This window comes from Oryx dammah, unplaced genomic scaffold, assembly GCF_014754425.2.
Source record: "Oryx dammah isolate SB20612 unplaced genomic scaffold, SCBI_Odam_1.1 HiC_scaffold_19, whole genome shotgun sequence".
Classification (NCBI taxonomy): domain Eukaryota; kingdom Metazoa; phylum Chordata; class Mammalia; order Artiodactyla; family Bovidae; genus Oryx; species Oryx dammah.
Window position 1 is genome coordinate 23360244 of NW_024070203.1, and position 15020 is coordinate 23375263.

Below are 15020 nucleotides of genomic sequence, written 5' to 3' on the forward strand. Positions count from 1 at the left end.
GTCCCTGTCTGTTACAGGCGATATTGTCCAAGTACACACACACACACAGCACACACACCAACACACACACACACACACACACCCTCCAGCCAAACCTGTTCCTCACACAGTGTCCCTGTCTGTTACAGGCGATATTGTCCAAGTACACACACACACAGCACACACACCCCCCAGCCAAACCTGTTCCTTGCACAGCGTCCTTGTCTGTTATAGGTGATATTGTCCAGGTACACACAGACACACACACACACCCCCCAGCCACACCTGTTCCTTGCACAGCGTCCTTGTCTGTTATAGGTGATATTGTCCAGATACACACAGACACACACACCCCCTCCAGCCAAACCTGTTCCTTGCACAGCGTCCTTGTCTGTTATAGGTGATATTATCCAGGTACACACACACACACAGCACACACACCCCTCCAGCCAAACCTGTTCCTTGCACAGCATCCCTGTCTGTTACAGGTGATATTGTCCAGGTCCAGGAGATTGGATCTTAAACCTAGGAGAGAAGCCCAGCTCCTCCCTTCCTCCCATGCCCCTCATCCTCCACACACACTGTTGGTTCTCTGTTGGTTGTATCTTCCCGTGTCTCCACTCTCACCGTGGTCTCCCGGACCATGCTCTCCTGTCTAGACTCTGCAGCCTCCTCCCTGGTCTGCCTGCTTCCACCCTGGCCCTGCAGTCTTTCCCCAGCAGAAGAGCTAGGGTGCTCTGTGTTATATCAGTGGCTCCTGTGCCATCCATCCAGTGTGTCCTTGTCTCACCCAGAAAACAAGCAGAGTCCAGGTGTATTTCTGAGCCTCCTCAGCCAGAGGCAGAGGGCGTCTGTGACGCTGAGAAGGACTGGGTGCAGCTCCTTCTGCCCGCCTGTCCTCCCCAGCACCTGCCACCACTTCCATGTGGACTGTCCTGACCACACCTCACTGTTTTTTGCCTCCCAAACATCACTTGTTTTTTTTTTTTAATTCTTTGAAAGTGTTAGTTGCTCAGTCGTGTCAGACTCTTTGCAACCCCATGGACTGTAGCCCTCCAGGCTCCTCTGTCCATGGCATTCTCCAGGCAAGAATACTGTAGTGGGTTGCCATTCCCTTCTCCAGGGGATCTGCCCTACCCAGGGATCGAACCCACATCTCCTGCTTTGCAGGTGGATTCTTTACCATCTGAGCCACCAGGTAATCCTTTGGGCTTCTTCAAAAGGGCTTAGTGAAAACCTCAGCTGAGGATTAACTGCTGCATGGAGCCATTTGTTTAATGAGTTTTAAAGGGCAGAAATAGAGAAACTTCAGGGGGCTCTCCAACCTGAAGAGAGTCACCATAGTGTTGGGCTGTGACACAGCCCTTGGTCCCTTACATTCTTCCCTAGCTGTCATCACAGTGAAAGTCCAGCCCTGCATCCTGGGTTTTTCCACTTAGGATTCTGTCATCAAGCGGCCGCCATCCTCTGCTTGGTGCCCCCTTTTGTTGGAAACATGAGCTGAGAGCACGTGGGCTCTTTCTTCACCTTCCTCTTCCTTCTCAGTTATGTCCTTAGAGCCTATTCTCAGGAACAGAACCGTCACAGCCCAGGGCAGAGTGTTTTAGCACCTGAGCTCTGTGTCATACTGCTGTCCAAAGGGCTGAATCTATTTGTTTCCAACCAACCTTGCCTGCATGAACCAGCTGGACCATAACCCCCCGGGTCTTTTTCTTATTTTTCAACTGTGCCATGCAGCATGCGGGATTCTAGTTCCCTGACCAGGGATTGAACCCACATCCCCTGCAGTGGAAGTGTGGATTCTTAACCACTGGCCCCCCAAGGAAGTCCCAGGGATGGGGTGGAATTCTCACTCCTTTCTTGTTCTTGATGTCCTCATTCGAGCAGAGTACTCTGTGTCATCCAACTTTGGGGGGAAATTTGCTGGTCTGCCCATCAGAGTTAAGAATGCAGCTCAGGCACTTCGCTAGTAGTCCAGTGGCTAACGCTTCACACTCCTAACGCAGGGGGCCCAAGTTCGATCTTTGGTCAGGGAAAATCTCAAATGCCACAACTAAGGTCAAATGACGAAACTTAAGACCTGGTACAGACAAATAAATAATTTTTTTTTTTTTTTTTTTAAAGAATGAAGCTCACAAAGGACTTTGAATTAGAGAGGGGAAAACACAAGATCATCTTGGAAATAAAATAGTCAGAGAGACTTCTTTAGAGGGGAGACTGTCTCTTTTCATATTTCTTTGTAGTATAAAATGAACCTATATTCATTCTAGATTTTAAAAATGCAAAGAAGTATAAAGAAAATACAAACCACCCAAAGTCTCGCCACCCAGGGTAAAGCAATTTAGTTGGTCCTCTCGGTCTTTTTCTATGATTTTTTCTTGTCACTATTTAAGCTGGTTTTTGTCATACAGTGAATCAAGAGCCCTTTCCATGAGATTAACTGTACTCTTACTGGCTGCGTAGTGCTCCATTATCTGATACAGGGCCATGTTAAGTAGTCTGTCCTCTTCCACGTTCACCCGGTTCACAGTTTTGTTTTTTTTTTTCCACTATAAACACTGTCATGCTGAACACCCTGGCACAGGCATGTGCCCTGGCTGTGATCCCCTTTTTGGATAAATTCCTAGAACCGGAGTTGCCTGTTTGGGCGGCCCAGCACTTCCTCACGGTTTCTGTTCCCCCGTAAGTGTGGCTCAGAGCTAGGCTTTTCAGCCCCGCTGCCTCAGGGGTTTCCCCCAGCTGTTCCCCCATCACCGCCTGTCTCAGACTTTTGTTTACCCCAGTGTCTTGCTTCCAAGAGAGGAATCTGATGGGCCTGTTGTCACTTTCTGAACTGTGCCACGTTGGCCAAAGCTCACTGGCCGGCCCATGAAGTCTGAGTTCCTTAGGAAGGGATGTGGCTGGCAGGCCCCGAGCAGGAACAGCTGCATTGTAGCTTATGACTTTACAACACTGGGGTTTTCGTTACTTTTAAAATAACAAAACATTTTAAGTCTCTCTCTGAGTGTCGTGTCTTTAGAATACAGTTCCTAGTTGGGCTCCTTCAGTGTGCTTCAGTCCACTGTGTCCTCGCTGAGCACACACTATGTGCTTGGTGAATCCTGGCCTCAAGGAACCTTGTCTCAGCAACAGTGACAATGCTCCGTAATATTCTGATACTGAACCTAGAGTCTACCTCGTCCTGTTGGCAAGTTCGTTATGTCAGCTCGTGTTTTAGAGATGAGGAAGGTGAGGGCTTTTGCAACCTGCTCAAGGTCACACAGCTGGTAACTAAGTAGTGGAGCTCAATTTGGAGACATGTCTTAAGTTCCACTGGTTAGAGTTGTGCAAAGGTTCAGGCCGCAGACTCTCCAAGCGATGGAGTGCTGCACAACCTTTAGAGAGGAGGAGGAGGAAGTGACTTATTAATAGAAATTCTCCCAAGCATTTTAAATGGGGAAAAACCAAAGTTGTAGACAATGTATGTTGTATGTGTGTGTGTGTATGTGAGTGAGTGAGTGAGTGTGAGTCGTTCAGTCATATCTGACTCTGCGATCCCATGGACTGTAGCAAGCAAGAATACTTGAGTGGGTTGCCGTTTCCTTCTCCAGTGTATGTATCCCATGTTAATAGAAATTCTCCCAAATATGGGAAACCAAGTTGCAGGCAATGTAGGTATTGTAGTCCCATTTAATGTATTTGTTGTAGTCCCAGGTTTTTAAAGATAATTCATATATATATACATTCATATATACACATATTCACATATATACATATGGGCATCACTAAAAAGGAATGGAGTTGACCTCAAAGGGGTGGTAGGCAGGAGTGGTAAGAGGAGAAACTTTTTCCCTCTTACACAGTGTGTACATCATATAAAACATGAGAAATTAGAACGATACCACTATAGAATGGAATAGGGTGCAGCATTAAAAGTATATGCTTAGCACTAATGAACGATTTGTATAAACGTGGCGAATATTCTTGCTAAATCAGTATATAGATAAGAGCAGATAGATGTTTAATCTAAGAAAAATGCATAGAAAAGTCCAGAAGGAAATTGCACCAAAGCGTTTTAAGTGGCTGATTTATGCAGTGGACTTACGGGAAACTTCCCCTCTTAACTCTTCACCTTTCAGTTTTCTGTAATCTGTATTATGTGTATGAAAGAGTGAGAGTGTTAGTCACTCAATCATGCCTAACTCTTTGCGACCCCGTGGACTATAGCCCACCAGCATATTCTGTCCATGGAATTTTCGAGGCAAGAACGCTGGAGTAAGTTGCCATTCCCTTCTCCAGAGGATTTATTGTGTGTATAGTTCTGGGTTTGTTGGTTTGTTTTGTTTTTTTTGTTTTTTTTTTACTTCTGGGTGAGTTTGGATGTCTTATTCTTACATAACTGAGGCATAAGATCATCCATTTGTAAGGTAGATGCCTCCAGGCTTCCAACTTTTTTAAAAGCAGGCCAATTCATGTGGGGTCTGGGCCTGCGACTGCCTGGGGCGCCCGCTCAGGGTCGGTCCTGCCCGTGAACCCTCTCTGTGGTCGCCTCCCGCAGTGGCACTAAGGAAAACAGAGACCAGCCATCATCTCTCCCTCGACAAAGCCAATGTCCCGCCTGAGATCTTCCAGAAGTCATCCCAGTTGGCAGAGTTACCGCAGAAGCCGCCACCCGGGGACCTGCCCCCGAAGCCCACGGAACTGGCTCCCAAACCCCCCGTTGGAGACTTGCCACCTAAGCCAGGCGAGCTGCCCCCAAAGCCACAGCTGGGCGACCTGCCTCCCAAGCCCCAGCTCGCAGACTTGCCCCCCAAGCCCCAGGTGAAGGACCTGCCTCCCAAGCCACAACTCGGGGAGCTGCTGGCAAAACCCCAGACGGGAGACGCCTCGCCCAAGGCCCAGCCACCCCCGGAGCTCGCCCCCAAGCCACACCCGGCGGACCTGTCCCCGAACGTCCCCAAGCAGGCGTCCGAGGACGCCAACGACCTCACGCCCACCCTGCCAGAGACACCCGTGCCGCTGCCCAGGAAGATCAACACGGTGAGTGGTGCTCGGAAACCCAGGCACGTGCTTACCCGGCCCGCCCGGGGTCGGGTGTTGTGGGGGGCGCAGGGCCTGGGGGTTGGGGCCGGGCTGTGGACCCCAGCGAATAGGCGTCAGGACCTGCCTGCCCTGTGACCACGGGGCCGTGGCCACCTCCTCACAGCCCTGAACCTCCGTCTCCTCCTTCACAGAAAGGGGCTAGAACACTGCCTGGCTTCATGGGCAATGAAATGCAGGGAAGTACGAGCAGCGCCCAGCAAGTGGTCGCCCTTGTCTGTGGTCCTTGAGTAGGAGACCGTTCCTTTCCCAGGGTCCTGGGAAAGCGGCCTCACACCTCAGCTTCTCTCTGCACCTTTTGGAGGAATTGGACATAAAGCCCAAAGAGACTTGTACCAACCAACGTAGAGTTTGGTTTGAAGTCTTCCTCCCCTTCATTTTCACAAAATGCCTTCTGCTCTATAGTATGTCCTTTTTGCTTTAAACATTCCTTTCCCTCCCCACTCCCTAAAAAAAAAATCTTTTTTTTGAAAAATGAAGCTCTGGGAAGATGCTCTTGTACTGCCTATCCTGCCCACGCTGCACCCTGACAGGGGTGGGAGCACCCTGGGTTAAGGAACACAGTTAGCGGGGGGGACCAAAAGCCTTGCTCACATCTTCCCATGAAAAAACAACATTGTGATAGAAGTGTGTCCCTTCAATACTAAAGGAAAGGTGAGAATAGTGAAACAGATCCTCTGCCGGGTGGGAGGCCACAAGCATGTTCATCGATGGATGCTTGCTCTTCACGGGCTCTCGAGAAGCCTGAGCACCACCCTTGGCCTTGATAGGTACACGATTCCAGTCTGTGCTACTGCACACTTCACCGTTTAATTATCTCATTTAACCCTCCCTGTTATAAATGGCCACACATAGGTCTTCCAGTTTGCTTACAGTCAGAGCTGAAAAGACTTAAGACCTCGACTGGCCGTAGCCCTCGGTTTCTCAGACCCCACCAGCTCTGGCTTAGCCCAGGAAGGGGAATTGTAGAAGCAAGCGGGTCATCAGGGAGAGTGAGGGAGGAACCAACGGACGGAGAGGAAGAGCACTTGACCCCAGGCTTTGAGTGGGACAGCTTGCTTTTTTAAAATTCCTAATTATTTAATAAGCCAGGTGCCAGAAACATCCTTTGGGAGGTCAGTTCTCTATTTCCATCTTCCTGTTTGCAGAGAACTGGAAATCTAACAACCAAAAGCTCGAATCAACATGGGTCAGAAACTAAAACGTTTTGGGGAACTGCCTGGAGTCCCCCGCCCCCACCCCGGGCTCCCCTGCTCTGTTTTAGCAGCGTGTGCTGACACGGCGCTTTGCATGAGGGGCTGAGAAATGTGTTTATGCTGCATGTGTTTGGTCTGCTTTACATCATGTTTCCCCAAACCATTTTTAGAATCTGCTGTCATCTTTGCAGGCTGCCGCGGGGCAGGGCGGGGTGGGGTGGGGCGTGGTCGGGCACATCGCTTATTTCTGGTGAAGCTGGATTTTGATCCCTTCCCCGTGATGTTTGCTCTCAGATGGAAGTCATCGGTGGTTACCCGCCCCCCTCCACTCTCACTGGGCTCCCCTGCTGCCTTGGGCAGAGGGCCCCTTCTATCTGGAGAGCACCCAGGGCTGGGGGCGCTCCCCCCTTTCATCAAGGAGAAACTGAGGTTGGCTCGGCGAGGTGAAGCCACTCACCCTGGGTCATCGTGTCCTCCTCTCCCTTCAGTCTGTCCTGTGAGCTAAAACCCCACTGCTTTCTTGAAGGGGAAGAGCAAGGTGAGGCGAGTGAAGACCATTTATGACTGCCAGGCAGACAACGACGATGAGCTGACTTTCATGGAGGGCGAGGTGATCGTGGTCACCGGGGAGGAGGACCAGGAGTGGTGGGTACGTACCAGCCGCGTGGTGCTGTCCGTGGTCAGCCCGCACACGCGCCCTAGGACAGTGCCTGTCGTGCCTCGTAGCCGGGAGCTTCAAAACCGGCTCAGCAGAGTACCCTCATCACACAGGCTGCAGGTACTTTCTGGCTTTTCAGATGTAAAACTGAAGCTCATTCAACACTGGCCCAGCCAGCTCTGCTCAGGCCTCGCCCTTCAACACCACTGCCCACCACCACCACACACACACACCTGCCAAATGTTCTCAGGCTCCATCACCACACACACAGGTACACACACACGTACATACTTGTGCACACATACATCCCCGCCACACATCCTCAGGCTTTATCACCCCACCCCTCCACACACACACACCCCCGCCACACATCCTCAGGCTCCATCTTCGTCCAGCCTGAAGTTCTATCAGGAGGATCCCTGCCTCACGTGACTTCAGGGGAGGATTCAAGGAAACCATCTGTGACAGCTCCTTTCCATGAAAACCTGCTGCCCAGGCGTCAGGAAGGAGAGGCAGCCCTGTCTCCCCACTGCTGCCTGGGAGCTGCCTGAGTCCTGGGTGGCTGCAGGGGACCCGAAGTGTCCACAGCTGTCCAGGCTGTCGGGGGAGGAAGCCTCTGGTGGGCCCTGCTGGACAGAGGGGCAGCGGGTGGACGCCTCCAAGGCGATCACTTCCCACGCCTGGCGTGGAAATTCTGCTTCCTTGGCAGCTGGAGCCCCATCCTGCCCAGAGCGCCCGGCCGTCTGTGCCGAGAAAGGGACCTGTGGTTCACTGCTGAGCCTAGGACCTGCTGACACCCAGAAACACACACACACAGGCACACTCGTGGCCCTTTGCCTTTCCTCCCCCTGGGCCCAGACCTTGACTCCAGAATCCCAGTCACAGCCGTCGGGATGCTCCTTGGGCCGCAGCAGTGGTTCAGCCAGGGCAGTCTCACTCTCCAGCCACATGTGGCAATATCTGGAAACATTCTGCTCGTCAGGGCCTGGCCAGAGTAGGTGCTGCTGGCCTCTGCTGAACATCCTGTGATGTGTGGGGTAGCCCCCACCACAAAGAACCCCCTGCCCCAAATGTCAGGAGCACCAGGGCTGACAAACCAGAGACCCCCTTCCTCCCTCTCTCTGTCTGTCGTGAAGTCTGGTGGGTTAGATCCCTGACAAGGAGACAGGCGCTGAAATCCCGGCGTGACTCACCCTCTGGCCCTGGGTGCAGCCTTCTGTGAGCCTGTTTCCCCCTCTGAAAAGGGAGGCACAAGTCCCCCTCCCTCACAGGAATGTCTGAGGACTCACGCGCATGATGCCAGCTGAGACCCGATGACGTGGGTCATCCTGGCCTTGCTATTAACCCCTCTGTCCAGATGGAAACCTGTGCAGAGGCCCGGCTGACCACCCAAGGCCCCAGGCCCGGTGAGCAAAGGAGGCCGCCCATCTTTCTCCGTGATGGTTGTCCGAAGCCAGCGTGCGTGTCGCTGGTCTTTTTCCTGATAGGGTTCTCTTCGATGCATTCATCCTCATGTAACTGAGGTTATTAGGAGCCTTGGCAGGTAACGATGGCTGACAGGTTTAGGCAGCAGACAAGAAAACAGCTGTAAAATCTGCCCTCATCACTCTCAGACTTTCACAGCATCCTCTCCTCCACCACAACCAGAAAGCAAGTTCTTGGTGCCTAGCAGCCCTTTTTATGTATAGAATGTAGCTTCCCCACAGGCCTGAGAAGCAGGGGTTTTTCAGCTCCGTTTTACAGACAGGCTTAGCACGCTTTGTGAGGTCGCCCAGCGGGAGAGGCGGCCGAGCGGCCTGGTTGAGCGCGTGGTTGAGGCTGCAGCCCAGGAGAGACCATGGTAGGCCCCCCACCCCTCGGGGCTCCTGTCCCTTCGTGTAGAAAGTGAGGGCCCCAGGACCGTCCGCCTCCCGGGGCTGCCTGCCGGCAAAGCAACCCCTGTGAAAGCGGTTTCGCCATGCATGGCACCTTCATTCTGTCTGCCTGGGGCCTGCATCAGCATCAGCTCCGGGGGCGCTTGGACCCACCGGCTGCCTCCTGCCTGACCCTTCTCCTTTCTCCCTGCAGATTGGGCACATCGAGGGGCAGCCCGAGAGGAAGGGCGTCTTCCCAGTGTCTTTTGTCCACATCCTGTCCGACTAGCAGAAAAGCAGAGCCTTCAGACTGTCTGCGCCGGTCATACCAGACCGCTGCCTCCCCGGGACCCCGTGCACACCGTGTAAATAGCTGCTGTTACCGAGTGGAAGCTCCCGGAGGGGCCGCCTCAGGAGGGGAACGGAGCGCGTGTTGTAAATACCCTGTGGTCTCTGCCTTCGCCAGTATTAGGGTAGCCTTGGGACCCGGTGCGCCTTACTGGTTTGCCAAAGCCATCCTTGGCATCTAGCACTTACATCTCTCTCTATGCTGTTTTCCAAGCAAACAAACAAGCAGGAATATAGGAACTGCTGGCTTTGCAAATAGAAATGGTCTCCAGCAACCGTTGAAGGGCATAGAATTGCCTCTCTGTTCCTAACCTGACAGTATTCTCCATTGTGTTACTGAAAAATGCAACATTAGCAAAGAGGTGGGTACTGTCTTCCAGGTGAATCTTTCCGCTCCGTGACAGACCAGCCTGTTGTTATCTGTGTATACAGTTTACAGCTACAAAAACCGACTTTGGTATTTATTACAGAAAAGTGCCCAGTTCAGTGTAAATGTTATTCCTTCAGCAAAATATCCACTGACCCAGAACGTTGGGTGGCATTTTATAATGCCCACAGCCTCACGCAGGTTTAGACACGTGGGTTTATGCTGTCTTAAGAAGATGAGTGCCCGCCCCTGATATTACCTCATTATGCAAAAATAACATATCCTTCATGACTATTTTCACAGAAGTTTAAGACACATCTGATGAAGTTCAACTTTCAGGAACCAAGGACTGCCAGAAAATATTAGCCTCTACATTATGCATGCATTTAGAAGCTTACCTGAAATCTGCCTTTTATAAAGGAATAGTATGGATAAGTTGAACTGTACATTTTTTTTTTAAACTTGATTGCCATTAAAGCAGAAATTATAAGGTTGCAACAAATATTTGTTTCCAGTCAGTCATTTGGCTTCCTCAAGAGTATGAATGCACATATCACATTATGAATTAGCATCCTTCAACTATGTTAACACCCCTAACAGGTCCATTTTAAATTCTTTTCTTAGTTTTCATTCTGGATAAATTTAAACTTTCAAAAGAATGTTCAAGAAGATGACAAATTCAGAAATCAGTTCTGCCCACCATTTTCCCCCGCCTGCCCCCCTCTAGAATCCGGGTGCTGAAACCAGCCTTCTTTTTTTTTTTTTCTCTCCATTTTCTTTACTAAACCCCAGTCATAGATAAGTTTCCCAGCTCTGTCGAACAGACACGTCATCTTCAAGTCAGTTCATAACCAAGTTTCTGAACGCTGCTATGAATTGCACTGTGAAACATGCTTTTCTGCCAGGGGTCCCTGCCCCTCCCGTTTTTTTGTCTCATCCCAGCCATGTTCATCAGACCATTAAGACCATCCTGAGCTTTTCAGTCTTTTATATCAGCCTGAATCTGGGGAAAGAATACAGCAGCTCCACTCCACAGTCCGTGGGACTGCTCTCAGATTCCAAGGCCCGTGTGTTGTCCTGGCAGTGCGCTTGCTTAAATGGCTACGTTGGCAGCAGCGCAGGAAACTAATATTTTTAAGCAGATCATCCTGGCAATGAGTGAGAAATGTTCATTTCACAGAAGCACAGCTCCCAACCAGACCCTTAGGGGAGCCCTCTGTAATCGAGTCGCAGTGCTTGGCGAGCATTAACTTAGCTCTGCTCATGTGATCACTGAACCAATAAACCTTGCATGACAAACCTGCAACATATCTCACCAGCTATTATCAGAAAGTGATTTTAAGCAACTGCTTCCTCAGCGTCGCGGCACACGTGAACTCCACACAGATACGAGGAACCAGCCGATGTGCTGGTGTGTGTGGTCCACAGTGTTGGCAGGCTCAGTAGTGTAGCGACCGGGTGTCTGGACAGGAAGTCACCTCCCGAAGTTATTTAGTGTCCCAGTTCATTCACTTACACTTAAGTTTGCATTCAAGCACTGTTCATTTTTGTGGCCTACAGTATTTTCAACTGATCTCAAAATAAACTGGCTTAAAAAAAAAACACACAAAAGCATGATGTCGAAAATTACATGGAATTAATTCCTTTTCTTTTTTCCTCTTTTAGAGCAACTTTTACACAGATGCTTTTTAAACACTTGTTTTTTTCCTGGTTTTGTTTTTGTTTTCCATCAGGAATCTGAGTTTTCTCTAACCCAGCTTACTGTGGGACATAGGAAAAATAGATATAAATAAGTATCTTTGGCGACCTTGGTTGAGTTTGAATCTGGTATTGTTCTTAAACTCAGTGAGCCGCTATCTGCAATTTTGTATATGATAGAGAGTATTTTGAAGGTATGGAACCTTACGGGAAAAATAGCTAATTCTTCTTTGCCCCCCTGCAGCGGGGAAAGTTATGTTCTGCAAATAGTGTGTGTCTTATTTTACTGTTGAACAGCAATTGCTATTTATTTTTTTATTGCCTAGAACTTCAACATGTTGTATAGGGATCCCACAGTGCCACAAGTTAAATTCCGAATTCCCATCTGGATGTTATGCTTAGACATCAGTACACTCGTCATTTCACATGTATTTAATGTGACCGTTTTTCAGTACTGTATGTGTTCATTTCTACTTTTTTTAATATTTAAAATTGCTTTTAAATAAACATATTCTCAGTTGATCCCAAACATCTGACATAAGGTCATTTTGTGAGTTGTCCACGACTCTTCTGGTTGGAGGAAATTAGAACTTGACTTGGCTGTGCTTTGGTGGGGGGTGGGGCAGGTACAGATAACACAAGTCACGCAACTTCTACGGTCAGATTCACTTCAGATAAAGAATGTGCATCACTTTCCTCGGCTTAACAAACCATGGACCTTTAGCATTTCCGTTCTTTCTCCTCCCCGACCCCACTATCCCCAACCCACCCCCACCTACAGGCACCCAGCCTGCACATCTTGGAACATCATAAATGTTACTTTTCTTTTTTATCGTAACTTTAAAAAAATACATAGTTCTGTACTTATTTGGCTGCACCAGGCCTTGCAGCACAGGGGATCTGTGATCTTTGTTGTGGCGGGCAGGACCTGTAGTTGTGGCTTGTGGGATCCAGTTCCCTGACCAAAGCTCGAACCTGCATTCGGAGTGCAGAGTCTTAGCCGCTGGACCACCAGGGAAGTCCCCAAAGGTTACACGTGGATACCCTGAAAGTTCTTCGGCCCTACTTGGGCCAGGTGCTGTGTGTGCACTTCTGTTGTGTAGCTGTCAGCACTGATACTGCTGTGCTGTGAGCACACCCCAGTCTAAGCACCGAACGTGTGTCGTCTCATCTCTCCCTCAGGAAGCCAGGGGAAGCTGCGAGCCCACCAGGAAGCTCAGGGAGACGCAGGCCCCTGCAGCAGCCGTCATGGTTACTCACTGACCACTTCAGGGTCCAGGTGAGTGGTCCTGGCTCCAGGGCCGTCCTCAGGATTTCACCAGGTGGGAGATGGTCTCCATCACGAAATTGTAGCCAGAGAAATGCCACAGTGGAAAGCTGACCAAGACCATGGTGTTGGTCCAAGCACCTGTTTTGTTTCCTTTCATGAAAGTTGGTAGCTCTCAATGCCTGTTCACTCACCTCAGCAAGATAAACCCTTCAAGCCAAGCTGTTGGGGAAGATGGCGTTCGCCACAGAAGCCAGAGACTTCATCAGGATGGATCTGGGAGAGGCATGGTTATCTGGCTATTTCAGGCCAAGGGGCAGCCAACTTTGCAATTACAAAATGCTGCAATGATTCCATTGGTTATGTATTATTTTAAACCTGGAGCAGCCTCTGAGGTCATCGGACTGGCCCCCGTTGAAAGCTGCCCCTCCAGTACTCTGAGCCCTCAGTGGCCCAGAGATCCTGGAAAAAGGCTAGCTCCCTGAGCTCTCTCCCTCAGGTCCTTCCAGTACCAGTGGATGCAACATTGTTACCTGTACGTGGAATCTGTCGTCTGTGAGGCAGAAATCCTCCTCTGTCCATGTTCAGATGAGGAAATCCGCTTGTAGGCTACAGTGACTTGCCCAAGCTCACAGTAAGTCATGGCAGCAATGTGAGCCTGAGGCTTCCTGGCTTCAGTCCCGGCCTCCCTACCTTCCCTCCCCAGCCCTGCTGTTTTCTCCTCTCCCCTGACCCTGTGCCCTCCACTGTATTTTTTGAGTCTTCCTCCTCCCAGAATGTGGCTGTATGTGTGGCAGGGGTGGGGTGGGAGGGATGATAATCATTGGGTCATTCAACCCATTCTTTGCCTCCCAGATGTTCTCATCCATCCCAAATGGAAATCTTTGATTTCCCCAAATCCGCAGCATGTGGGGTCGTTTAAAGCCAGTGGGTTTCCTGGAGGAAGGAAGTCTGTGCCCATCATAGGGGCCTGCGATGATTGCAGGGGGCGGGCGTGGGGGTGGGGGCCAGCAGAGGAGGCAAAAAACTGGGGCAAAGGCTGGTGGGATGGTGTGTTGTGAGCCTGCAGCAGCTCAGACAGGGACCAATGTTGAAGGCACAGGCAGGGATGCTCCACCCCAGCAGTCGTGCCCCTCTGCTTCCCGGGAGGCCCCTCTGCACGCTAAGTGCTAAACCAGCATTGTGGCCACGGCGCTGGGTCCAGTACCTTATCAGTACAACCATGCTCATCCCAGCAGCACTGAAGAGGAACTGTTCTCCCCGTTTTACAGTTTAGGAAGACTGATGCTCAGAGGCAAAGATATAACTTGCCAAAAGTCGGTTTGCTTGAGAGGTGAGCAGGGGCCATACCTAAACCCAGAGGTCCGGGCCCGTGTAGCTCCCAGCCGTGACCTTGTGCTGCCTCCACTGCTTCTGTCCCCTGGCTGCCTTTGCCGAAGAGAGAGTAGGTTGAAGCCCGCCCACCCAGCCTTGCAGGACAGGTCAGCCGCAGGGAAGTGTAAACCAGGAAGCGCAACGAAGTTTGCAGCTCAGATAAGTGACAGCCTTGGCAGGAGGGGCCCCGGGGTGGGGTTGGAGGGGATGTATCTTACTCCTTGGACAGCTGCTCTGCAGAAGTCAGGCTGGCACCAAACGTGTCGGTGCCTGCAGCGTGTGACTGAGAAGAAGGTGGTGGGTACGCAAGTGTGTCTTGTCTGAACACAGCAGCCCCGTGTGCAAACACCGAAACACTTAAGCTCCTGGAAACAGGAATTAGAGCTCTGATAAACACAGCTGTTATGCAAAACTTACTACACGGCAAACCCTAGTCAGATACTCGGAAGGCCAAAACGATGACCTTCTGCAAAATCTTCAGGGAAGACGCCTGCTCGGCTTCACGCTTCTTCGGACACGATTTGAACTTTTGCTTTATAGGTCTAAGCTGATTTGAGAACGAGAAATGGCAAACATGTCATCTGCACACAGGCCTGAGAATCCAGCAAGCCCAGGTTTTGAGATCTGGGCCAGCATCACCTGGACCCTCAGCATTTAAATCAGACTCCTGGGCCCTTTCCCTGGAGACTGGGCGTCTCTGAGGGGGCCCAGGAATCGGCATTTAACCAGCATCCTCAGGTGGCCCCCATGTACCGCTGGGGGTACAGAGCCCTCTCACCTCCCAACAAGGACTTTGAACCTCTCTTTCCTCAGAGATGAGAAACCACACAAATCTGCTCAGTGTTGACATGCAACCCCGTAGGCTATAGCCAGTCAGGCTTCTCTGGCCATGGGATTCTCCAGGCAAGAATACTGGAGCAGATTGCCATTCTCTTCTCTAGGGGATCTTCGTGACCCAGGCATAGAACCCCGGTCTCTTGCAATGCAGGCAGAATTTTTACTGTCTAAGCTACCAGGGAAGCCCACTGACATGCAGTTGATGACCTCCAAGTATTCCTTGCATGAGCAGGCCCATGGAACCTCCCAGCAAAATTAAGTAAAAGAGCACCCACTGTTGAAAACAGGGGTCGTGTTTGGTAGGGAGAACTTCCCATCCCGGGGGTCAGAGCAGGGAGGGGGGATCCGGTCCACATTTGCTCTG

General features: G+C 50.7%; 1 protein-coding gene across 4 annotated transcripts in view; it reads left to right on the forward strand.

Moving 5' to 3' along the window:
- Positions 1-11707, forward strand: part of ASAP1 (ArfGAP with SH3 domain, ankyrin repeat and PH domain 1) — a 305942-nt gene extending 294235 nt beyond the window's left edge. For all 4 annotated transcript variants that reach the window (XM_040261754.1, XM_040261756.1, XM_040261755.1 and 1 more), the window contains 3 exons: positions 4517-4998; positions 6781-6903; positions 8980-11707. In XM_040261754.1, the coding sequence (XP_040117688.1) occupies positions 4517-4998; positions 6781-6903; positions 8980-9054 (680 nt within the window). In that variant the 3' untranslated portion in view covers positions 9055-11707. The remainder of the gene's footprint in view (positions 1-4516; positions 4999-6780; positions 6904-8979) is intronic.
- Positions 11708-15020: the final 3313 nt, after the last annotated feature.